The 27,533-nt window shown below is 43.1% G+C and overlaps 1 protein-coding gene across 1 annotated transcript in view; it reads left to right on the plus strand.

The window, feature by feature from the left end:
• ADAMTS20 (ADAM metallopeptidase with thrombospondin type 1 motif 20) overlaps positions 1-27,533 on the plus strand; it is a 3,636,702-nt gene that overhangs the window by 3,441,078 nt on the left and 168,091 nt on the right. The window contains exons 36-37 of the mRNA XM_044087413.1: positions 4,620-4,753; positions 27,138-27,229. Coding sequence (XP_043943348.1) covers positions 4,620-4,753; positions 27,138-27,229 — 226 coding nt within the window. The remainder of the gene's footprint in view (positions 1-4,619; positions 4,754-27,137; positions 27,230-27,533) is intronic.

Below are 27,533 nucleotides of genomic sequence, written 5' to 3' on the forward strand. Positions count from 1 at the left end.
TTACCTTGTGTTCCATAAGGACAGAGTTTCCTTACGAACTAACCCGTCCTTTTTGCCTAAGGTGGTTTCAACATCAAATCTAAACCAATGCATTGATCTCCCTGTCTTTTTCCCAGAGTATTCAAATAGGTCTGAACAAAAATTACACTGCCTGGATGTTCATCGTCAATTAAGGTACTACTTGGACAGGACGAAACAATTCAGAAAATCTGATCAGCTGTTTGTCTCCTATGCGAAAGCAGAAAGGGACTTCCAGTTTCAAAGGTATCATTATCCAGATGGCTAACATCTCTGATTACCCTTGTTTATGAGATTAGACACCAAAACTGCCTAATAAACCTAAAGCCCATTCCACCAGAGCTTTGGCTACTTCTCTAGCCTTCCAAGACAGACTGCCTATTGACACCATTTGTGCAGCTGCTACTTGGGCTACTCCTCACACTTTTATTTCCCATTATAAGTTGGATTTAGCTTCTAGGCATAGAGCTAATTTTGGTTCCACTGTTCTCAGGAGTCTGTTCCGTTAGGCCACCGGGACAAGGTGCTAGGGACTGGTCCCATCCAGCAAGAATGAAGGCGAGATAGACAACTTAACATATAGAAGTTATGTTCTTACCATAACGTTCCATGTTAGTTGTCTTCTTCTCGCCTTCTTCTTTAGGCCCCACCCTCCTTCCCCTGGCCTGGACAGACCTAGAGGAGTTGTGATCGTGACCTCTCTTTCTACCACCTCTTTCTTAGTTATATGCTATTATGCATATTTCTTGTTTCAGGATGTAGGTCACCCTTCTTCTTCCTGTTGTTAGAGGTGGATTCTGTTTTTTACAGTTATACTGTTTCTGTTATAAGCTGGGGTTAGCTTACAAACGAGATCTGAGGTAACTCTCGCCTAGCATTGTGGGATATAAGGGGAGCCTCGAGCCGGTGGAACCAACTCTCGAGCTTTTAGAGTGGCCGAGTCGGAGCCGAGGTCGGCTCCGAACCCATCCAGCAAGAAGGCGGCGAGAAGAAGACAACTAACATGGAACGTTATGGTAAGAACATAACTTCTATTTGTTGGATCATAGTGTATAACCTGTATCCAGCTGCCCTGTTCAGTACAGTAAGATATCTTCAGTTGTTGGATCATAGTGTATAACATGTATCCAGCTGCCCTGTTCAGTACAGTAAGATATCTTCAGTTGTTGGATCATAGTGTATAACCTGTATCTAGCTGCACTGTTCAGTACAGTAAGATATCTTCAGTTGTTGGATCATAGTGTATAACCTGTATCCAGCTGCCCTGTTTAGTACAGTAAGATGTCTTCAGTTGTTGGATCATAGTGTATAACCTGTATCCAGCTGCCCTGTTCTGTACAGTAAGATATCTTCAGTTGTTGGATCATAGTGTATAACCTGTATCCAGCTGCCCTGTTCAGTACAGTAAGATATCTTCAGTTGTTGGATCATTGTGTATAACCTGTATCCAGCTGCCCTGTTCAGTACAGTAAGATGTCTTCAGTTGTTGGATCATAGTGTATAACCTGTATCCCGCTGCACTGTTCAGTACAGTAAGATGTCTTCAGTTGTTGGATCATAGTTTATAACCTGTATCCAGCTGCCCTGTTCAGTACAGTAAGATGTCTTCAGTTGTTGGATCATAGTGTATAACCTGTATCCAGCTGCCCTGTTCAGTACAGTAAGATATCTTCAGTTGTTGGATCATAGTGTATAACCTGTATCCAGCTGCCCTGTTCAGTACAGTAAGATGTCTTCAGTTGTTGGATCATAGTGTATAACCTGTATCCAGCTGCACTGTTCAGTACAGTAAGATGTCTTCAGTTGTTGGATCATAGTGTATAACCTGTATCCAGCTGCCCTGTTCAGTACAGTAAGATGTCTTCAGTTGTTGGATCATAGTGTATAACCTGTATCCAGCTGCCCTGTTCAGTACAGTAAGATGTCTTCAATTGTTGGATCATAGTGTATAACCTGTATCCAGCTGCCCTGTTCAGTACAGTAAGATATCTTCAGTTGTTGGATCATAGTGTATAACCTGTAGCCAGCTGCCCTGTTCAGTACAGTAAGATATCTTCAGTTGTTGGATCATAGTGTATAACCTGTATCCAGCTGCCCTGTTCAGTACAGTAAGATGTCTTCAGTTGTTGGATCATAGTGTATAACCTGTATCCAGCTGCCCTGTTCAGTACAGTAAGATGTCTTCAGTTGTTGGATCATAGTGTATAACCTGTAGCCAGCTGCCCTGTTCAGTACAGTAAGATATCTTCAGTTGTTGGATCATAGTGTATAACCTGTATCCAGCTGCACTGTTCAGTACAGTAAGATATCTTCAGTTGTTGGATCATAGTGTATAACCTGTATCCAGCTGCCCTGTTCAGTACAGTAAGATGTCTTCAGTTGTTGGATCATAGTGTATAACCTGTATCCAGCTGCCCTGTTCAGTACAGTAAGATGTCTTCAGTTGTTGGATCATAGTGTATAACCTGTATCCAGCTGCACTGTTCAGTACAGTAAGATATCTTCAGTTGTTGGATCATAGTGTATAACCTGTAGCCAGCTGCCCTGTTCAGTACAGTAAGATATCTTCAGTTGTTGGATCATAGTGTATAACCTGTATCCCGCTGCCCTGTTCACTACAGTAAGATGTCTTCAGTTGTTGGATCATAGTGTTTGATGAGGGGCGTAGTTGTATTCAGTTCAGTGTCTCTCACACATTCTCTTTTTAACCTATGGCTTCAATTGCCTTGGGAGACCTTATTTTTGTCAACATTTACCTTAGTGTGATGTGCATCTGTAAGTGGCGGATCTGTTGGTCTTTTTTTTTTTTTTGCATTATTTCTAAGGGCATAATATCCTTGCACACTAACCTAATTTCTGTGGTGGTGTTGAAGTTCACATTGAATTGTTAATCAACTTCCAGTCATTTTTCTCAACAGGTATAGTCAAGATGATTCTGTTCTGAATTGGATGTTCAAAGAGCTCTGCATCATTATGTTTTTATGATACATATTTGCAAGACTAAGCTAGTTATTTATCTTCTTTGTAAAGGACTACTGGAAAATACTGTCACTAAGTAAATTATGTTTATTTTTTAAGCAGATGCATAAAAAAAGGCATTACCTATTCGCAGTTAAAGCTTTACCAGGTCCTTCGAAGGCTGATTCAGCCTGAACAATAGCTGCTTCTGCTGCTTATTTCAAAGAATCTTTCATCCAGAGTTTCTGTGTTGCTGCCACTGGCATAGACCTCCATTATTTACTAGACATTAATCCAAGGAAAGGGATGTATTTTGTTTGGAAGGCATATCCTTATAGGACCATTGGATATAATCATTGAAATTACATAGCAAGTAAGTCTGAAGACCATGTGTACCTTGAAAAGTACCACCCTCAAGATGTACCCCCCCTCCTTACTTCCAGGGGGGGGGTCAGGCTGTCGACAAACTTTCAGATACAATTTCAGTTGTCTAGTTTAGTGTTGAATGAGGTAAGGGTGTCACTCTGCATATCATGCAGAGGCAGTTTGTTCTAGAGATGGGGTAACCATTGGATAACATATCTTTCCTGTAATGTGTTTTATTTGTATGTTGGGGATGTTTAAATCCATGGTTCAGGTATTTGTGTAGCAGTTTGTAATTTGATGGTATAAGAGATTCATTTGGTGGGGTCATTGCCAGGCATAGGTCTCTAGAAGGTTCTATAAAAGACAATATAGGGGTAAGGCTTCTAGTGTGTTTTTGTAACTAGGGTTTTTTAGACCAGTAATCTTTTTCATGAGGAACCTTTGAGGTCTTTCTAGCTGCCTGATACGTATGGTAAGGTACATGCTGAAAGGGACATTGTGCTCAATAATTATATGGAAGCTTCATCTTCCCTCTTTCTGTATTTCAAAACTCAGTGTTCAGTCTACGTTACGAACATGCAGTTGAAGGAGATTCCATGAAGAGGGTAATACATTTATGTTACAGCTGACAAAACGCCAGATCTCTGAGGGATGCCCAGTCAGCAGAACATCTATCCTGTTTCCTCTCTTCAGTGTCTTGTCTTTTTGACCAGCTTGTTGCTGCTTTTCTCTAACAGTGTAAGTGGTAGGAGTTCTCCCATTAGCACTGCTGTTGCAGTTTTGTGGAGAAAAAGAGGAGAGGACCTGTCCTTTCCTTTATAAGCATATTCATTATGTCTCTGATGATAAGGAAGTCCTTCAAAGAAAGAATGGTAGGCTTGTAGGAATGTGCTGCAAAGTTTTAAGAGGACTTTCTTTGCAAGCAGGGAGGTATTTACAGGATGAATGCTGTTTTGAGTGATCAGACCTTTGGTAGGTGTAGCAGCTTTTATATTCAGGAATTAAATGTAATTTGCTCTTCACTCGTGCCATAACTTACCATTGGTTATGTAAATTATTGTAATATTGCCAGATAGTCATTTTATTGCTGACTTATCAAGACATATAAAATAGGTTGTAGTAATTGAATTGATTGCCTTGGGATTGTGATCTCCTATAGATATTATTCACTGCAGTAGGTGTTTGAAATTATTCACATCATACATATTACTTCTAAAATGTAAGTAGTACTAACTTTGCACGTTTGAACTTAAAGTTGATAAATGTGTATTTTATAGGCTGGAAAACCCATATGACTGCCCATTTAATGGATCTCGGAGAAGAGACTGTACATGCAGAAGCGATTATCTTGCAGCAGGCCACACCGTTTTTAGAAAAATAAGATTTGACCCAAGCACAATTCAAATAATGAGTGAGTATTTACTGACTACATTGCTGTAGCATATTTGTTCTAAACTCTCAGAATTTTATCTAGCGTAACAAGCAGTGACATATCACTTTTCAAATTTTCCTATATTTCTTTTTCTTTTTTTTCTCATATTTTAAGCATTTTAAATAAGGGTTATTTAATTCATGTTATCATATTTTATTGACATTTAATTACCGGGAAAGTCCAACTTGAATGCCCATTTTCAGAGAAGGCCCAGGGAGAAAAGCTTCAGTGTATTACAGAAACATTTTAAGAAGAAGAATTTTTACAGTTCAAAAATAATATAAAAACAAAGACAATATACGTGACAGTACATCAGCTGATATAAATTTTATGTTTGCATTTAAATAATGACTTTTTTACAGGTCAGAATGGATATCTATAATAGCTTTTGAGCAAAACAAGTGTGAACCTTCTCTTTGTCCCTCAAATGATGAGTAATGCTAGTTGCCACATAGGTTCATAGGTAAGTACTAGGCTAGCTGCCTTGTGGACAGTTTTAAGCCTAGCCAGTTTCCCTTTTTGTGCTCAAAATACCCTATTCCATTTGATTATAGATTAGTCTTACCCATCCCATGGTCAATAATTAGATATTATCCTTAATGAGAATACCTTGGATCATACCATAGATAATTTAAGGGGACCCATGCATGGGATAAAATATTTAGGACTTGCCTCTCTCCATTAGTAGTACAGGGAGTAGTCCTGTCATAAATTTTCTTTTCCCATCCATAGATCTAAGTTGTGCTTGAAAATGGACAGGGATGAATATTGTTTTATGTGGATGGGTAGAAATCATATCCACTGATTCCTCTTTTTCATTTTTTTCAGTATTAGTGTGTTTAATATTTCTAATAATGTTTTTAAGGTTTCTAATGAAGTATTTTACTTAACTTTTCTCTGGTGAAGTGCAACAGAAGCCCTACTTTACAACTTTTTGCTAGACTGCTAATGAAGAACACGTATATATTCCTAAGAGAGTGAGTGCCTGTAAATTGACCTTCATGGACAAATGTGTTACTCATTTGTTATGTTTTTTTAAGTAAGTCATAATAATGATTTCAAGATGTCAGAGAGACAATACACAAAGCCTTTTTAGGACTGTTGTTAAGTACATTTAACTGGAAAAGGAGGACAGTCATCACTTAAAATTATGCAATGTCTGTATTTATATTAAAGTGTTTCAGCAAAGTGAACTTGCTCATGATAACACTACAGGTTTGTGATAAGTGTTGTATTAAGCACCAGGATTATACCTCTGTTTACAGTCTGCACTGACAAAGGCTCACAGAGATTACAGTAGGTTTCTTTTAATCTGATCTGTTTTACATGCACATTATTTCATATCTGCAGGATTATGCTTGGCTTGTCTGTTTGCTACATGGACAACAAAATGTAAAGTGGTTAGCCATGGTTCATATCTGGAGCACAAGTACCATCAAGAAAGTATAGACTGCTGCCATGCAGTTTATTGTAAAGATGTGTTGTATAAGCAGGATGAGAACATATAAATGTGTGACAGTTTATGTACTGATTGATGTGAAGTTGTTCTATCTCGCTGTTTTGTTCTTAGACGTGTGTCGGAGCCGATCCCTCGGCTCCAAATCGGCCGCTTTTCAAGCTCAGACTCCCAGAGAAGCTCGAGACCCAGTGAATATCCCATGATGCCCTGCTATGAGTCCCCAGATCTAGTTTGCCGCTGCAACGGATCAACAGCTCGTTGGAGTTAGCTCGGGCCAGTGACTTTAATTTTCTATTATAGTTATCTTTCTCTTCAAAAAAATCCTTTGTGTGTGTGTGTGTGTGTATATATATATATATATATATATATATATATATATATATATATAGTAGTGTGTTAAATAGTATAGTGTTAGGATTATAGTTAGTTACATTGTTAGAACTTTTAAATAGTCCTTTTTTCCTCAGGCTTAGGCCTTTCTTTTGGGCGTGACAGGGCTCTGTCAGCCGGTGTGTGTGTGTGTGTGTGTGTGTGTGTGTGTGTGTGTGTGTGTGTGTGTGTGTGGGTGTTATACACATTAGAGTGGTAGTTTAGTTTATATCTTGTAGTAGTATACTTTTACTACTTAACTGAACTATTTTTCATAATATGTAGAGTGACTTATAGAGTGTTTATATATATATATATATATATATATATATATATATATATATATACATGGGTCCCTATCACATCGTCGACAATTCATTTCACTGAAACTCATTTCGTCGACAGAAAGATGTGCCCCCTTCCCCAATGTTAGGTGGGGGGCTTTGCCCCCCACACCCCCCATTGTAGGGGGCTGTGCCCCCCAGACCCCCCCTAACTATATATATCAACTCCAGGGTTGCACAACATTGGGGAAGGGGGCACATCTTTCTGTCGACGAAATGAACTGTCGACGAAATGAGTGTCAGTGAAATTAATTGTCGACGATGTGATAGGGACCCCATATATATATATATATATATATATATATATATATATATATATATATATATATATTTACTCATATTATACTTGTTTTTTGTACTAGTTATTATAGATTTAGACATGTCAGAAAAACAAATGCCAGGGTTTAAAAGGTGTGTGTGTGATCAGAAAATGTCGGTTACAGACAACCACTCCACCTGCGTGTACTGTTTGGGCGCTGTACACTTACAAGAGGTGTGCTCTATCTGCCATTCCTTTAGCGCCAGGGTCCTTCTGGAAAGACGTAGGAAATTGGTGGATAGAGGACTCCTGAAGCCTGAATTTCAGGCTTCTTTAGATAAGGCTAACACCTCTTCCAAGGCTTCGAAGGGGTCGAAGTCTTCCAAAGGATCCTCAGAGCCCAAGTCATCGGCTCCGAGTTCCTCAAGTATGGTCCGTGCATCGGCTTCACAGTCCTTGGAGCCGTGAATCGAGTCCTTACCTCAGGGTCCAGTTGTGGAACCGATATTGGAGACCCCTCAGTCTCCAATCCTTCGATTCCACTTTCGGCCCCTTCGACCCATCCCTCGACTCATTCTTCCAGGCTTTCCGATGTGGATCTGGACCGAGTGGTCAAGAGACTTTGAGAACCCGGCCCTGGCCAAAATGCTTTCTGCTTCAAGCCATTCGGCTTCGAAGCCTGAAATCCCTCCCATGGCTTCTCCACCTCCTCCTCCAAAGCCATTTGAGCATTCGGAGCCGGGGCAGACGGAACCGATACTGGTAGAACCCTTGGAGCCGAGGTTCGATCCTCCTCCCTCGGCTCCATCGACCTTGATCTCCTCGGACCCGACCGGGGAGTCTCGGGGCCGACAGTCCCTCGCCGGCTCCGGGGTGGAGAGTCGAACCAATACCTCGGTTCCGACTCTTCCACTTGGGGCTTTGGTGCAGGTGGCCTCAGCCCCGTCCTCTGGATTGCAGCAGGGGGTCTCGGTCCGGGGAGAGCTGCTGGTCTCTTCAGAGCCGACTGACTTCTCGGACCAGGATTCTGGTGCTTTCGGTGCCATGAGGAAGGTCATGGCTGCCAAGACCACTACCTCCTCGGATCTGTCTTCCCCTTCCCCCAAGGGGCCTTGTTCTACCTCTTCCCCACAGATCCCCATGAAGCGTCGAGATCCAGGACCTCATGTATCCCCATTGAGTGACCCTCCTCTCTAGGCACTTCACCGGACGACCCCACTGATGAAGTTCCTAGGAAGAGATTGTGCAAGAGGAGACACTTGAATTCCCCTCAGGAATCTCTGACATCGGATACCGACTTGGAGGAATCAGAAGGGTCCCCACGATCCCCCTCAGAAAATGTCTCATTCGCAAACATATTGGAAATTTTAAGGCAGAGGGGTGATTGGTAGTCCCTTGCCCCTTCTGAGGACGAGTTGGTTCTCCTGAAGGCCTTCGGATCTCAGCCATCCACCTCCTGGGTTACACCGCCCTTCGATGAGTTGATGGAGCTAGTTGCTTGAAGGGCGTGGGAGTCTCCTGACTCAGTGGAACCGGTCCCTCGGAGGCCCAATAAATGTATTACTTCCCCCACTGACAAGGCCTTTCTTACAAAAGGAGTACCAGTTGATGCCATGGTGGTGGCGGCGGCTACCAAGAAGGAGATGTCAGAAACCTCTTCTGCTGTCCATCCTCCTAATACAGATTCTAGGACGATGGACAGGTATGGGAAACGCATATTTAGTTTTGCAGCATTTTCCATGAGGTCGCTTAACTTACCTGACACATTTTACCTGCCTTCAACGAGATCTCATAAAAGAGCTGGGAGATACTCTTCAGGGTAATACAGCTGATGCAGTCTCTGAAAAGGTGACTGCACAGCTCAACACCCTTAATTCGATAGTAAACTCATCCATGCGTCTCATTTCGTATGCTGCCGATGGATCAAGTAGGGCTGCAGGCTCAGCGATAGCTCTTCGGAGGCAATCCTGGATGCGCCTTTGCTCCTTTGCGGAAGCCTTTAAATCTTCATTTGTCAATACCCCATTCAACGGGTCCGCCTTGTTCGGACCCAAATTTAAGGAGACACTTACTAGGTGTGAACAGGAAGGGAAGACTCTGTCTGCTGTAGGGGTTCGTTTTTCCACTCCAACCAGACCGTACCCCAAAGGGCAATGAAGTGGGAAAATGTGGTTCCAAAAACCTCAAGGAGCTTTTCAAAACACACCTACTGAAACCCCCTCTAGAGGCAGAGGAGGGTGCAGAAATGGAAGACGCCATCCAAACGGCAGAGGCGGTCCGCAAAACCAGGGCGACAGGGATCAGTTCTCTGGTAAGCCCTATCAGCATTCCTGAAAGGAAGCCCGGCTGTCCTACTCTGGAGGCAGTCAGGGGTCGCTCTGCTTTATACCCAAACACCTGGCTAAACATTACAAAGGATTCCTGGGTAAAAAGCATCATTGCCAGAGGTTATTACATTCCCTTTTTAAAACCCCCCAACTATATGTACAAAGATCCCAGATGTACCACCCAGTCTGAGAAAACTAACAGCCGTAGAAATCCAAAAGCTGCTGGACAAAAGAGTCATCCAGCCAGTCCCGGCGGACCAAAGAGGATCCAGAACTTACTCGAGGTTCTTTTTAGTTCCAAAGAAAACAGGGGACTGGAGGCCCATACTAGACCTCAGCAAATTTAACACCTTCGTCAAGAAGGAAAAGTTCCGGATGGTCACACTGCAGTCGATTCTCCCGTTTCTAGCAACGGGCGATTGGATGTGCTCTATAGATCTCAAGGATGCTTACTACCACATCAAAATGGACAGATCATCCAGAGATCACCTGCATTTCCGGCTGGGGGCCAGTCATTATCAACTCAGAGCCCTGCCCTTTGGTCTCACCACAGCCCCCAGGGTGTTCACCAAATGTATGGCAGTGGTCACGGCTCACCCGAGACGGTTGGGATTCCGGGTGTTTCCATATCTGGACGACTGGCTCCTCACCGTCACCTCCAGCCATCAACTAATCCAAGCAAGAGACTACACCATAGACCTTTGTTCTCAGTTGGGCATAACCCTAAATTTCGAAAAATCTGCACTATCACCCTCGCAGCATATTACATTTATAGGAGCAGAACTGGACACCATCGATGCAAGGATCAGGTTGCCCAAATCAAGAATCATAACTCTCAAAAACCAGTTATCCAGTCTCCTAGCCCGCAACAAAGCTCCAGCATCCCAGATACTACAGCTTTTAGGCACAATAGCAGACACATTGATAGCAGTTCCGTTAGGCCGCATGCACATGCAAATTCTCCAGTAGTTACTTTTCGCACAATGGTCTTACCAACACGAGATCTGGTTAACCAATCTTTGCAAGAAAGATCTCGGTTGGTGGTTGAACAGCGACCAAGTGACAATCGGACGTCCCTTCGTTCTTCCCCAACCCACAGTGACCACGGATGCTACCCTGATAGGGTGCGGGGGGCTATTTCAGGGAAAGACGGTCCAAGGCACTTGGTCAGTCATGGAAACGCACTTGCATATAAATGTCCTAGAGCTGAGAGCGGTGTTCCTAGCATTGCAACACTTTCACGACTCTCTTCCTCCGGGCACAATTGCTATCCAGACGGGCAACATGTCGGTCGTCTGGTACATCAACAAACAAGGGGGAACCAGATCGTACCCTTTATGCTGGAAGGCCCTAAGGATCTGGCAATGGGCTATATCCACCAGACGCTTTCTGATAGCAACGCACATCCTGGGGTTATCCAACATGATAGCGAACAAACTAAGCAGAGCCATGCTGTTGCTTCACAAGTGGTCTCTCAAAGAATAAGTGGCGGAAAACATTTTCCGCAGATGGGGCCTATTTGCATTTCCGATGAATGCCAAATGCAGCAGCTACTTTGCCTGTTATCCCCCACTGGGGAACAAACCGAGGGATGTGCTCGTACACGATTGGCCCCTGGGTCTTCTATATGCCTTTCCGCCAATACCTCTAATTCCCAAATTCATGCAGAAAGCCAAAAGTCTGGAAAGGACTGTGATTTTAATAGCCCCGTCTTGGCCTCAGCAGATTTGGTTCCCCTTCCTGCGGAAGTATCGAGTGGAAGAACCATGGATCCTGGACCCAGTGCCAGATCTTCTGACTCATTCGTCGGGAGTTCTCCACCCCTCCCTCACATCACTGAAACTGACAGCTTGGCTGCTCCGATTCCCACATTAGCCAGGTCACATGAGTTGTCTTCTGCGGTCCAACATATTATAGTTTCATCTTATAAGCTATCTACCAGGAAACTATATAACAGCAAATGGAAACTATTTGTTCACTGGGCTTCTCAACATGACACTGACCCTTATGTAGCACCTATCCATACCATCTTAGAATTCTTGTCATCATTGTTCCATGATGGAGCGGCTGCTGCCACCATTAGAGTTCAATTGGCTGCTATCTCAAACTTTCATGTGGTCTTCAACAGCTCTAACATCATGTCGCATAGGCTTTGTAAAGCATTCTTAAAAGGAACCCACCATCTCAGGCCATCTGTTAGGCAGCCTGTCTACCCATGGAATTTGAATCTGGTTTTATCCCAACTGATGCTTGCTCCCTTTGAACCTGCTTCATCTTGTCATGTAAAGTTTTTGTCTTGGAAAACACTATTCCTCGTAGCCATCACATCTGCACGTAGGGTCTCCAAACTTCAAGCCTTGTCCGTTAAACCCCCATATTTGATTTTTCACCCTGATAGTGTCCCTTGGAACTAATCCTACCTTTCTTCCCAAGATCTCTTCTGAAAGTAACTTAAATCAATCCATTGAGCTCCCAACCTTCTTCAAACACCATACCAACAAACTAGAATATATGTTACACAAGCTTGATATACATAGACAACTGAGGTTCTATCTGGATAGAACGAAGGATTTCAGACAATCGGACCAACTCTTCGTGTCTTATGCAGACAATAAAAAAGGTTGCTCAGTATCAAAAATCACTCTATCCAAGTGGCTCTCTGATTGCGTCAGATTCATTTATACTTCCACTAATCAGCCATTAGAAACCAACGTCAAAGCCCATTCTACATGAGCTGTTTCTACGTCATTAGCTCATTCAGCTCGCTTGCCTTTAGATACCATCTGTGCAGCTGCCACGTGGTCAAAACCTCACACGTTTATCACTCATTACAAAGTGGATAAGACCTCCAGGGACAGGGCTACGTTTGGTTCCACTGTGCTCAGGTATGTTCTCCCGTGAGCCACCCAGGATTAGGGTGCTTGGGACGCTACCCACGTGTAAGAACAAAACGGCGAGATAGAACAACTTTACATAAAGAAGTTATGTCCTTACCATAACGTTCCATGTGAGTTGTTCATCTCGCCTTTTTTTGTTCTTACATTCCCGCCCACCTTCACCCTCCAGTCGAGTGAGATGGTTGCCTTGGTAGATTGGTTCAGCTGTCAGTCTGTTTATACATTCCTGCTCTTCTTCTATCCTTCTACTCTTGGAGTTACCCGAGTAGGTAGACTTTATAGTCATATTCTGTCAGTAGGCTGTCTTGGTTGCAGCAAACTAGATCTGGGGACTCATAGCAGGGCATCATGGGATATTCACTGGGTCTCGAGCTTCTCTGAGAGTCTGAGCTTGAAAAGCGGCTGGTTCGGAGCCAAGGGATCGGCTCCGACCCACGTGTAAGAACAAAAAAAGGCGAGATGAAAAACTCACATGGAATGTTATGGTAAGGACATAACTTCTTTTTTTGTAAACAACTTACAGTATCTCAACAACCACTCAAGTTCCCCACATACTGTTAGTAGCATTTTGTTTATCCAGCTGAGAGCATTTGTATGAGGCTGTCTGTGCTACTTGGTTTTCAAGATATTTAGAAAAGCATGAAATTTATGGCAATATAAATAAATATATGTTATAGCATAAATTGATATCTCTTTACCTGCACTAAACAGAGGTCAGATATCAGTAAACTTGTGTTTGGTATTGTATAATCTTTAAGATGAAATGTTGTAATACTTTGTATGTAGCATGGCTTTAGAATTATTAATGCAAATATGAATGAACAATATTTGATGTGTAGAAGCATCAGTAGGATGTAATTGCACAAGCACCTGCAGGCATCACCCGGCTGTAATGAGTTAAGTTCTGACTTGTTACCAGTACTGGAATTTGTGAAATAGGTGGAGGGATCAATGCTGTCTTAATCCAGGATTCCCTTTCTCTCTTCAGATTCCAGTCCAGTCTCTCCAAACGGACTTTTCAGATTTTGCACGGGGAACAGTGCCCATGGAAGTTCTAATGCAAGGTTTGCTGGGTCCTCTGTACATGCCAAAACAGATAAACTTAAAAGAGATGTTGGCAATGATTCACGCCTTAAAAGCCCTTCACCACTTATGACTATGGGTCCTCTTCTAGTAGTCAGAGTCAACACTACTGCGATGTAGTTATTTAAACAAGGAGGTGTGTACAAAGTCATACCCTCTTTGCCGGTTGACAGTGATAGCCTGGGAGCTGGCTGCATAGCAGTTTCTGATTCTTCAGGTCTCCTACATTCCATCAGAACAAAGCACAATGGGGGACAGACTAAGCAGATCCTGGACAGACCCTCATAACTGGAAACTCCATATAGAGGATTCCAGGACTTAATCCAGATGTGGGGAACACCACAAATATATGTGTTCACCTACTTTCAGAACAGACAACTGAAAACATTCTATTCAAGAATCCTTACAGCCATGCTTGAAATATAGATGCTGTATCATTCCCTTGGTCAGGAATGTTCATTATATACATTTCCATCCGTTCCAGTGATTCCCACAGTATGTCTAAACATTCAGAAAGACTTATCAGTGATTATTGTGGTTACCCTCTTTCAGTCCAGGCAATGGTAGTTCTCCCTTTTAATGGAATTTTAATGAGTAGTTGCCTCAAGCTTCCCCATAGACTGGATATGCTCACATAGTATCAAGGGCAAATGGTACACCCCCAACTTAGAGCAATTGCAGTAGACAGTCTGGATGATTGTATCTTGATACATTTTATGCAGTTGTTCCATGAGGATGTGCAGCAGGTATTTAAGGAGGCAAGAAAACATGCAAACTAGAAAATCTTACTTTTATCAATGGGAAAGATTTTCTGTGTGGTACCTAGCCAATAAGAGCGGTCCCAAAAGGGTTTTGAAATATTTGTGGGAGCTACTTACAGATGGCTTGTCATATGCTTATGTCAAAATGCATCTTGCAGCCATCTCATCTTACCGGCCCATGGATCCCCCTCTTTTGTATCTTTTTGTGGTAAAACAGTTTATGAAAGAAGTGTTGCACATGAGACCCCTTCGAAAGCAAATTCCTCATTCCTGAGATTTCAGTTTTGTTCTTGAAAAACTGGCCTTACCTCCTTTAGAACCTTTCTCTGATGTAGATTTATGGTTTATTACTTGGAAGGCTGTTATACTCAATGCTACAGCATCTGCAAGGTGAGTCTCTGAGCTGTAAGATGTCATGATCAGCCAACCCTATCTGATTTCTCACAAGAACAGGGATGTGCTATGCTCTAATCTATCATTCATGTCTAAGTTTTTTTTCTAAATTTACCTTAAATCAAGCCATAAATCTTCTAGTGTTTTATCCCAAGCCAAAACACAAGAGTGAAAAAAAATCTACAGAGCTTGGATGAGCACAAGTAGCTCAGATACTGCCTTGACAGAACAAATCCCTTTAGGAATGCTAAACAGATGATGTTAAGTTGTCTATCTCGCCTTCATTCTTGCTGGATGGGGTTCGGAGCCGATCCTCGGCTCCGACTCGGCCAATACTAAAGCTCGAGAGCTAATTCCTCCGGCTCGAGGCTCCCCCATATCCCACAATGCTAGGCGGTAACTCCTCAGATCTCGTTTGCCGCTTAGCTGACGAGGTGCTTTTCCAACCGGCTCTGCAGGTTAGTTAAATTTCTAAAGTTTCTAGTAAACTTAGACCCCCTTTAAGTTAGTTTTTCGATAGTAATTAGTTAGTTACTTAGTTTTTTAGCACTCCCTTACAAATATCTTCCCTTTCCAAAAATTTTTTTTCCAAGGGTTATTTCCCTTAGGCCTTAGGCCCCTTCCCACCCCTCCTAGTAGTTGGAGTGAGTGTGTTTTTTTCTGTCAGGATCTTTGTTAAATTTAGTTAGTTTAATTTAATTTTTAGTGTAATCTGTGTGTTTGTGTGAGTGATTGCACTAGTGTTGTCTCTTTAGATATGTCTAAAGATTCGAAGGTCTCAGGCTTTAAGAAGTGTGACTCGTGCTGTCAGAAGATGTCTCTGACAGACGGTCACACTTCTTGTGTGTATTGCTTGGGACCTTTACACCTGCAGGACTCTTGTGCTGTCTGTCACAGTTTCAGCCCTAGAGTCCTGCAGGAATGTAAAAACAAATTAATCTTAAGGGGCTTATTGAAGCCCGAGGGTCCCCCGACCCAGTCTCTGTCGGGGAAACCTTCTAAGCCCTCCAGGCAGTCGGCTCCAGTGTCTGAGCCGTCCTCCAGAGGTTCAAAGACCGTTCATATGGTTCAAACATCGGCTCCGGCTGGAGCCGATGATTCTAGACCTGCCACACACACCATGTCCTCGGCTCTGGCTGGAGCCGAGACAGACAAGTCGAAGTCGGGTCCGATACCCTTGTCGGAACCGACTACTAGAAAGAGATCCAGGTCTTCTTCTATTGGCTCCGTTCATTCGACTCCAGCGTCTCCACTCTTGTCTGAACGGAGCCATAGGTCACACTCCTCTAGGTCCTCCAGACTTTCGGACCATGATTTGCAGAGGGTGGTGAGTAGACTTCTTAAGTCCGAGGCACTGGCCCAGATGTTACACAGCCCGACTCAACAGTCGATGGCTACCCCTGTTCCATTAGATATTCCTCCTCCGACTCTCTTGAGTTCGGAGCCGGTGCTGCTCGGAGCCGAGACTGTGGGAGCGTCAGAACCAATACCTTTCCTTTCGGTGCCATCGTCTGCTCCAATTTCCTCCTTCGAGGGATCTCGGCACCGGACTTCTCTCATCGGCTCCGAGGGGGCGAGTGGCATCGGACCCTTGTCCGACCCCACTCTCCCTCTCGGTGCTTCGGCGCTGGTTAGTTCGGCTCCGATATCGGCTTCGGAGCCATCCTTGTCGGTGCCGGGGGAAGTTTTTGGCTCTTCGGAGCGGAGACCTCTGGCCCTGCCTGACGGGGGTGCCTTTGAGGTCATGCGGAGCGTGTTAGAACCTGGTTCTACTCCACAGTTGGCTCCATCAGCCCCTCCCTCCACAGTGCCTGCGGTGATTTCTTCTCACCCCCTTGCTTTGGACCGTAGAGAATCTGCACCTCAAGTATCCCCAGTGGGAATTTCCTCCTCTTCCAAGGCCTCTCCTGATCTTGCAGGAGAACCCCCTAGGAAGAGACAGTGCAAGAGGAAGCACATTGACTCCCCTGAGTCTGTCACCTCTGACACTGATTTGGAGGATTCTGAGGGTTCCCCTCGTTCCCCCTCTGAAGATGTCTCCTTTGCAGACATACTAGAAATCTTAAGACAGAGGGGGAATTGGCCAGCCCTTAACCCTTCAGAGGACGAATCAGTGTACCTTGAGGTGTTTGGTTCTCGACCTTCCACCTCCTGGGTGTCCCCTCCCTTTGACCCCCTCATGGAAGTGGTGGCGAGGAAGGCTTGGGCGGCTCCTGACTCAGTGGAACCCACCCCTAGGAGGCCAGCCAAATTTATCACTGCCCCCAAAGACAAGGAGTTTTTGTCCAAAGGTGTCTCTGTGGATGCCATGGTGGTGGCTGCAGCCACCAAGAAGGAACTAGCGGATCCTTCGGTACCTGTTCATCCTCCTAATAAGGAATCTAGGACCATGGACAGGTACGGTAAGCGGATGTTCTCATCAGCGACCTTTTCTATGCATTCGCTGAATTACCTGTGTCATTTCACTCGTCTCCAAAGGGATTTGCTCAAGGATATGAGTGAAGTGTTGAAGGACCCATCAGCTGTGGGGTTTCAAGATAGGATGAACTCCCAGCTGGCTACCCTTAACTCAGTAGTTAACTCCTCCATGCGCCTGATTTCGTACGCGGCTGATGGAGCGAGCAGGGCCGCAGGTACAGGGGTGGCCTTACGCTGCCATGCCTGGATGCGGCTATGTAGCTTTGCGGACCCTTTCAAGGCATCCTTCACTAACTCCCCTTTTGATGGATCATCTCTCTTTGGTCCACAAGTGAAGGATACTCTGACAAGGTGCGAGGTAGAAGGTAAGACTCTTTCTGCCGTTGGAGTCCGTTTTTCTACCCCTTCTAGACCTTACCCCAAGGGTCAGAAGGGGGGAAGATGTGGTTCCGTAAACAACCACAGGGAGTCTTACCGGATGCACAGAGTCGTTTCCCCTCTAGAGGCAGAGGGGGGAACAATAATAATAGACGCCGTCCTAGAGGCAGAGGGGGCCTGCAGAATCAGGGTAGTCGAGAAACCTTCTCTGACAAACCCTTTCAGCACCCCTGAGGGGCTGCCCGACTGTCCACCTTCGGAGGCAGTCGGGGGAAGATTATATCTGTACCCAAAAGCCTGGCTTTCCCTTACTCAAGACAAGTGGGTACAGTCTATCATATCCGAAGGCTACAGAATTCCATTCATTCACATCCCAAAACAATCCAGAAACTCCCTTCCAGACGTTCCACCCAGTCAAAGGGAGCAAGCAGCACTAGAAATTTCAAAGCTGCTAACAAAAAGAGCCATTCAACCAGTTCCAGCAGACCGACAAGGATACGGAATCTACTCCAAATTCTTTTTGGTTCCAAAGAAGACAGGGGACTGGAGACCCATTTTGGATCTCAGCAACTTGAACAAGTTTGTCAAGAAAACAAAATTTCGGATGGTCACGCTGTAGTCCATCCTGCCCTTTCTGGGTCAGGACAACTGGATGTGCTCCATAGATCTCCAGGATGCGTACTATCACATCAAGATGAACAGACGATCCAGGAGATTTCTCCGCTTCAGGCTAGGAGCCAGTCATTTTCAGTTCAGGGCCCTGCCCTTTGGTCTCACTACAGCCCCCCGAGTGTTCACCAAATGCATGGCAGTGGTCGCCGCTTATTTGAGGGGCCAGGGATTCCAAGTGCTTCCGTACTTAGACGACTGGCTCCTGACTGCCACCACCAGGCATCTACTTCTCTTAGCCAGAGACTACACTTTACGAACCTGTCAGACTCTAGGCATCTCTATAAATTATGAAAAGTCTGTCTTGTCGCCTTGTCAGTCTATTACCTTTATAGGCGCAAGATTAGACACAGTCAGTCTGTCAGCCAGACTCACGGAACAAAGAGTAGCAGACATTCACAAGCTGTTTTTTCTTCTATTACGACACAACAGGGTCAAGGTCAGACTGGTGTTGAAAGTCCTAAGGGTTATGGCGGCGGCTATTCCTCTCCTCCCCTTAGCCCGCTTCCACATGAGGATTCTTCAGTGGATGCTTTTCACTCAGTGGTCTTTTCAGCTTCTGCCAATGTCCCACACTATCAGCATAACTCAGTCATACAGGAATCATCTTTCCTAGTGGGTCACATCTTCCCAACTTCTGCTAGGGAGACCTTTCATTCCCCCGCCCCCGGCTGCAACTCTGACAACGGACGCCTCCCTGATCGGGTGGGGGGGGGGCATTACCAGGGCAGGACAGTCCAGGGCACGTGGCAGCCGATCGAGTGCCACTTGCACATAAATGTTCTAGAGATGAGAGCAGTGCTTTTAGCATTGCAAGCCCTTCAGGACTCTCTTCCCAAGGGAACTATAGCAATTCAGATGGACAATATGTCCGTAGTGTGGTACATCAACAAGCAAGGCGGGACCAAATCTTACCCCTTATGTCGAGAAGCACTCAGACTGTGGCAATGGGCGATCTCTTCTCAGCGCTTCCTGATAGCAATGCACATTCCCAGCAAGTCCAATGTGATAGCAGACAGATTGAGCAGATTAATTCTCATGCCTCACGAGTGGTCTCTGAAGAAATCAGTGTTGGAAGAAGTTTTTCGAACTTGGGGCCAACCTTGCTGCGATCTTTTTGCCACTCCCCAAAACAGCAAGTGTCCCGATTTCTTCACCCTCTTTCCCCTACCAGGTCATCCCATCAGAGACGCTCTAGTTCACGATTGGCCTCCGGGACTCCTGTATGCCTTTCCCCCCTTCCCACTGATACCTCAGCTGATTCGGAAAGCCATCGCTCTGAAGGTCTCAATGATCCTCATTGCCCCTTATTGGCCTCGACAGGTTTGGTTTCCCTTTCTTCACCGTTACCTTTTGGTGCAACCATGGCATCTGGACCCAGTTCCAGATCTCTTGACCCATCAATCGGGTCAGCTGCACCAATCCCTTTCTTCTCTGAACCTCACAGCGTGGTTCCTCCAATTCCAACCTTAGCCAGGCTTCCTTAATATCTCACTCAGTTAGAGATATTTTGATAGCTTCTCATAAGTCTTCTACCGGAAGATTTATAGCAGCAAATGGAAAGCGTTTCTCCTTCTGGGCAGCGTCAGGAAATAGATCCTTTTACTGCACCTATTCAGTCCATTCTGGATTTCCTAGCTGAGCTTTTCCAAGCAGGCTCTTCTCCTTCTACTATCAGAGTTCAATTGGCGGCTATATCTAATTTTCATGTGGGTGTGTCAGAGTCTACTATTATGTCTCACAAACTCTGTAAAGCCTTTTGAAAGGAGTCTTTCTTCTTAAGCCCCCTATCAAGGATCCACCTCCTCCATGGGATCTGAACTTGGTTCTAGCATCATCGATTCTACCCCCCTTTGAACCTGCGGCTTCATGTTCTATGAAGTTGTTGTCTTGGAAAACGCTTTTTCTAATAGCCATCACTTCAGCTAGAAGGGTATCGGAACTCCATGCTCTATGCTGTCGTCCCCCGTATTTACTTTTTCACAAAGATAGAGTATCCTTGCGTACCAATCCATCCTTTTTGCCCAAAGTGTCCTCTCAAGCAAATCTGAATCAAACTATTGATCTCCCAGTTTTTTTCCCCAACTATGGCAACAGATCAGTACAAAAACTGCACTGTTTAGATGTTCATCGCCAACTTGGGTATTATTTAGACAGGACTAAACAGTTTAGAAAATCAGACCAACTGTTTATTTCATATGCGGAAGGCAGGATGGGCCTTCCAGTCACTAAAGTGTCACTTTCTAGATGGCTTACTTCTACGATTACCTTTATTTATGAGATCAGGCACCAACAATTGCCCTCGAAGCCTAGAGCTTACTCTACTAGGGCCTTAGCCACATCCATAGCTTTTCAGGATAGGCTTCCTATTGATTCTATTTGCTCAGCAGCCACCTGGGCTTCCCCTCATACCTTCATTTCTCATTACAAGTTGGACATAGCCTCCAGAGACCGTGCCAACTTTGGTTCCACTGTTCTCAAGAGTCTGTTCCGATAGGCCACCCGGGACAAGGTGCTAGGGACACGGTCCCATCCAGCAAGAATGAAGGCGAGATAGACAACTTAACATTAAGAAGTTATGTACCTACCATAACGTTCCATGTTAGTTGTCTTCTTCTCGCCTTCTTTCTTGCGTTCCACACTCCTTCCCCCTAGCCCGGACAGACCTAGAGGAGATTGTCTTGTGACCTTTCAATCCTTTTCTCCCACGCTCTACCACCTCTATATTTTCCTCTGTTAGGTTTAGGACACCTCACAGTCAGCCCTATAGAGATGGGTTACCCTTCTCCATGTTATGGAGTTTTTTCTTTCTTGGCCTAGCTTTCAAACGAGATCTGAGGAGTTACCGCCTAGCATTGTGGGATATGGGGGAGCCTCGAGCCGGTGGAATTATCTCGCGAGCTTTAGTATTGGCCAAGTTGGAGCCAAGGATCGGCTCCGAACCCCATCCAGCAAGAATGAAGGCGAGATAGACAACTTAACATTAAGAAGTTATGTACCTACCATAACGTTCCATTTTAGTTGTCTTCTTCTCGCCTTCTTTCTTGCGTCCCACCCTCCTTCCCCCTAGCCTGGACAGACCTAGAGGAGATTGTCTTGTGACCTTTCAATCCTTTTCTCCCACGCTCTACCACCTCTATATTTTCCTCTGTTAGGTTTAGGACACCTCACAGTCAGTCCTATAGAGATGGGTTACCCTTCTCCATGTTATGGAGTTTTTTCTTGCTTGGCCTAGCTTTCAAACGGGATCTGAGGAGTTACCGCCTAGCATTGTGGGATATGGGGGAGCCTCGAGCCAGTGGAATTAGCTCTCGAGCTTTAGTATTGGCTGAGTCAGAGCCAAGGATCGGCTCCGAACCCCATCCAGCAAGAAAGAAGGCGAGAAGAAGACAACTAACATGGAACGTTATGGTAGGTACATAACTTCTTATTTGTCTCCTGTATTGGGGGAGGGGGGCTGGGGCTAAGAAAGATCAACCTTTCTCTAAGCAAACTTTTGCACAATGGTTGTCTTCTACTATTGTTTTCTGTTACTTTCACCATGGTAAATTTCCTCCAGGCAAGTTTAAGGCTCACTTGATTAGGGCCTTATCGTCATTGATGGCGTATTAGAAAGGGGTGAACTGTAGAAGTGTTCTTGAGGCAGCAGCCTGGTCCTCTGTTTATACATCAAAGCACTGCAAGCTGGATTCCTTTTCAAGGTCCAGAGCAGGCTTTGCTAAGACTCATCTCTTGGGGCACCTAGATCCTTCTTCCACTCCCACGATGGGGCAATCTTTGGAAATCTACCCAAAATGCCACTGAGGCAGTGGGAATGATGAACATAGTACAGCTGTATAAGTCCTACTTACCTGTAACAGTGGATGTTCAAATTCCTCCTCCCTGCCTCAGTGGCAGTACCCACCTGGCATTTCCCATACTGTGCATAGTTGAAGTGGATTTCAGCTTCTTTGATTCAGTTATTGCTGGATTTGGTTTCTATATGGTATTGGGATTGGCTGTGAATTTACTCCCGCTAGATGATTCTGGCTTCAGGAACTTTCCTCTCCTTCTTTGTGGTTGCAAAAAAGCCTGAACACTCAATTCCTGTCACAACCAAACACTTCCTTCTCAGGATATGCCAATCAGCTGTCACAGAAAGAGAAAAGGAGGGGAGTTTGAGCTTTTGGTAGCTGGTCAGTACTGGTTTGCCTTGGCAGATAACCCAAAACACCACTGAGACGTTGAGGAATTTGAACAGCTTCAGTTACAAGTAATTAGGACTTACACAGCTGTACTTTGTTCTGCGTGAGGCTTCATTCTGTTTTGCATTTGGACATTACTTGTGTATTTAACACTTTTAACACTTATTTTACTGTTATTATACTTGCAATTATGCTGTCTTCATCATTTCAGTGTTTGTATCAGCCTGTTGAATGCTATCCTTCTCTCTGATCTCACATTTAACAATTTATCAGCCATGCTTACATTAACACATTTCATCCAAGTCTTGAATCATTCATACAGCATCTCTTTAGAAAACTTCCAGTGTGAATACATACCAAATGGATGTCTTAGAAATATATACTTTCTCAATGGTGAATTAAATTTACTAGGGCTCTATAGCTTCCCAGTGGAGTATTACATTTGTGAGATTATCAATATCTTCCCAATGGTGTATAAAGTTTATGCAGTCTTGAGTTGTCTTCCTCTAGCTTTATCTGCCAACCCCCCCCCGACTTTCATGTAGTACTGAAAAGAGTTCAAAATTTGGCACATTAATACAACTACATAGCTCGTCTTTTCTCCCAACAATAATGTTAAAAGTCACCAATTATTTTAGCCTTATTGCTGCTTAATGACAACTAAGCTTTTTGTTTGCTTTAGTTCTTTATCTATATTACTCTTAAGAGCTCCTGGTACTTTGCTGGGATGAAATAAAGTTTAATTCTTATGTGATATTTTTTGAAAAATTTCCTGAGCCAACAAAGAAATCAGTATAATTATTTAAAATAAAGGTATGTATCTGTGCATAATAAACTGTCTTTGTGATTATGTGATTATTTTCTTTACATGTGCAGTCTTTGTTTCTACAGTATGAATTTGTTTTACCATTCATGGTTCTTAAAATGAAATGACCCAATACATTAGATTTAAGTATTTAAATGTGACAGCTTGAAATAAAGAATACTTTTTATTTTTAAATTCACTAGTTAGTGTTTTTTGACTTAGCACTGTGTCAGGTAGCCATAATATGTTAACAGTGTGCACATAGCTCTCAGTTCAGTAAGTAAAGGACCTATTGTTTTGAAGGTAATTTGTGAAAAAAAAAATAGTCTGCACCTGTGTTTATTTTAGATTCAGGATTTTTTTTTATTATTGTAGGTTCATAGGTATTACTAGGCTAGCTGCCCTTGTAGGCCATTTTAAGCCTAGTCATTTTCCCTTTATTGTGCTCAAATTAACCTATCCCATTTGGTTATGGATTGGCCTTACCCATCCATGGTTGATAATTATGTTACCCGTAATGAGTTAAACTTGGATCATACCACAGATAATTTGAGGGGATCCATGCATGGGATAAAGCATGTGGGAGTGACCTCTGCCCATTAGTAGTACAGAGGGCAGTCCTGGGGTAAACTTTCTGTTTCCCGTCCATAGATCGGTTAGTTGATTAGTTTTCATCATTTCTTTTTAACAACTTGACTTGCACTCTTATCTTTATGTCTACATTACCTACAAACAGCTCACTTTCCTATTTCTGTTTGGTGTGCAGTTTTTTAATGTGCATTTCTTTTCTTTTGCTTCTTACTAAAAATTTTGTAGCGTATATTTTGCAGAATTGCATAAAAGCAAGACAGTGCGTCATATTAAAGTTAGAACAATACCTCCTAAATGAGGCTTGAATTTTTATTCCACTTTCCTTTCTTTTCTCTGTTCTCCATTTTTCCTATAGTACTTCCTCACATGGTTTACTCTCTTCTTCATATCCATTACTGTTCCAATGAATCCTCACTTTATATCTAATTTTTTGTCTTTTTGACTGTGAATTTATCTTACACATACCATCTTCCAGAACTAATTCTTTTAACTATGTAGTAGTAATTTCAGTTGCTCTACACACATCTGCAGCTTATGCTAAGATGAGGAATAATTCTGTTAATAACCTACTCCTTGTTTCATAATTTCTTATGCCACAAACATTTCTATTTTTTTTTTTTGGCAGTGTATTGTGAAACTCACCAGATTTGCAGCTTTGGCTGCATTCTTTAGCTTGGTAACTTAGGCGTATATTGTCCCTGTAGGATTTTGTGCCCTTGTAAAAACAAATGGTGAATAAATTATGTATTCTTTCTGAAGTCACATTAATTTCTGGTGTTTCTCTAAATGCTGTTACTTTGCGTTTCTCCTCACTAAGAAAAGTAAAAGAATTAAATACCTTTGATACTTCATCCTTACACAGTGCTTTTTCATGCTTCCTGGCTAATGCATTTGCAATGAGAAACATGCCAAAAATATTGACCTATGCCTTCCACCTTTTTGTACGTTTTTATGCAGTGAAACATTTCAGGGATTGCATTTGAAACATTTCCAACCTAAGTTATGCTTCTTGTACTTCTGAATACATTCATTCTTGAAAATAAATGCATTTCTTCAATTCTTCATCTATATTTTTTCAGTTCAGCAACTGTTTGTGTACTTCTGACACCATGTACTGTTTGAATGGTGAATAACTAAGACAGAGACTTTTCCATGCCAAGAAGTGGATGATGACTAAGTCCTGTCACAGATGCATCACCTGGATGTGTGCATAGGATTGCATCTCTCGTATGAGGAGTGTTTGTGGTCTGCACGCCTCTGAAGAAATGTTCACAGCCTAGCTGGCATAGGTGTAAAGGTGTAGCATGGCAGGCATTTTTAGAGCATTCAGAAAAATCTCCTACCACCACAGCCATCCCAGAGGATGACAAACATATATTCTCCAGCTCTTTTTTCTCTTTTCTGGCATCTTGAGACAGCAGTGATTGGGGAAATTGCAGGGCCAAAATGGGGATGGAACTTGAAAGGCACAGGTGGACAGGAGTCAAAGCAATTATTTAGAAAGAGTAGTATCTTTATATATTGTGTTTATATATTCTGTTGTTTGTCATGTAATAATCACAGGCATGTGTAACTGGCTTTAAAACAACTGATAAGTATGCCCCAAGAGAAAAGGAGCCAACATCAATCTTATGCACTTAGGAAGATGAAGTCCGAGGAAGCAGCAGTCTCAGATGAGGTCACTGGTAATATGTTCAAGTTTTTGGATGCATTAAGAAAGAAATGGTTCCTGAGGGTACTCGGTGTGGTATGGAGAGAGACTTTCATCCCAGACAACTGTAGAATCAGGATTCTAGAGCCAGTGTAGAAGAAAAAATAATATTTACAGCTGCAAACAGTAGAGAGGCATTTCCTGATGCACTACATGAGAGTGTTGGATAGGGTGACTGACAAATAAATATGCATAGTAGCAGAAAGTAAGCTGGGAGTTGAACAGACTGGATTCAGATCAGGATGCAGTGCAACTGACCTAATGCTTGCCGAGAAAGACAGGTAGTGGAAGCTGGACGTAATGAAAAAGTCCAACTGAGCATTCCTAGACTTGGAGAAAGCACATGATAAGGTCTCAAGAAAGCTGATTTGAGCAATCCTGCAATGGAGTGAAGTCTCAAAAAGGTTTGTAGGATTTGTACAGGCTTTGTGTAGGGAGTCAATAACAAATGTTTAAACAGTGTTTAGACTCTCAGAGGGTTCCCAGTGGGTGTGGATGTGCATTAGTGTTTATCTCAGAGCCATACTGGTGATCACCATACTGGTGATAGACTACATTATCGATCGAACAGGTCAGAGAGAAAAGTTCAACAAAGTTGCTATATTCAGATGATGTGGCACTACAAGCAGATTCTGAACAGAAACTTCAACAAATGATAGGGGCAGGAATGCACAAACTAAAGACACATGAAATGGAATTGACTATAGACAAGAAAGTTGTCATAGCAGCAAATGTGGGACATTAGAAGAAGCTGAAAACTGAGATAGATGAGGAAAACATTGGAGTAGGTCAACAACTTCAAGTATGTGGGAGGGTGGTTGAAAATAAGAGTGGGAAAAAGCATGTCAAAGCTAGAATCTGAGGTTCTGCAACCAGAGTGTCAGGGATAGTATGTGACCAAAGACTGTCAAAGATGCTGAAAAGTAAGATGTACAAAACAGTAGTGTGACTAGTGCTTTTTGTATGGCAGAGAAACCTAGGCAGTGAAGGCAGAGCAGTTGAAGCGTGCAATGATGGCGATATAGAGCCTGAGATGAATGTTGGGATGCATGCTGTAGGACAGATGAAAAATGAGAACATGAAAGCAGAAGCCCCAATTACAGAGAAGGTCAAGGAGAACAGATTACGGTGGTTTGGTCACATGTGGAGGAAGGCAGAAGATGATTTGATAAAGAAGATTTGTGTGAAACTGAAAGAAGGCAAGAGGAAATGAGGATGTCAAGCCAAAAGATGGATGGATTTCATGAGACCTACAACAGTCAGATATTACTGTCAAAGAAGATAGGATAGTGGCACTGAACTGAGAGAGATGGCAGCCGTTGGCCTGACACCCAGACCACATGTAGAAAATGGGGACGAGGGGGTTGATGATGAAGATACCGAAATCAAATTAAGTCATAACTTGTATTACATTTTGAATAGCATTTGCTTGTGTAATATTTTAGAGACTATTATCTCAATTAACCTTTGCACTTAGAATTGGTTTATGTTGCTGGTTTCAATTTTTCTCTTTTAAAGTAATGTGACATCATTGCCACAAATACTTTTTACAGTTTTGCATATTTCTTAACATCAACTTTCTTAGTTGCTGGATGAAAGAACATGATCTTAGGGTTTATCAAGATTTTATTTTATGGTCTAGCTTGCATAACACTTAACTGTTACTTGTGTAAAGGTCCTGTCATAATGTAATATGTTTTATATTTACTTGACAGCTGATGATTTATCCTTTGCACACACCATATTTGGAAGAGCCGTTCCATTTGCTACAGCAGGGGACTGTTACAGTGCTGCTAAATGCCCACAGGTATAATGGTAGTTATATTCATGCCTTCTGCTTCAAAGAAGATGTGTTTTGCCATGATTACCTAACTTGATGTTTATTCATGCAGTACCTAACATACCAGTATTCAGTTTCAATAAATTAAAACAGATTCTTCCTAATTTTATAAAAGTTTTAGGACTTCTTGAAAGTTTGCTTCTCCTGTAATTTTGTCCTGTGTGTACTGTTTATTCCAGACAGTTTATGTAAAAAACATTGCTGACAGACAGCACACATTTCTGTCTTATTTCATTTTCTGTCAGTTAGTTGATATAATTTCATTCAAATA

This window comes from Protopterus annectens, chromosome 11.part0 (genome assembly GCF_019279795.1).
Source record: "Protopterus annectens isolate FY-2018-M chromosome 11.part0, PAN1.0, whole genome shotgun sequence".
Taxonomy (NCBI): domain Eukaryota; kingdom Metazoa; phylum Chordata; order Ceratodontiformes; family Protopteridae; genus Protopterus; species Protopterus annectens.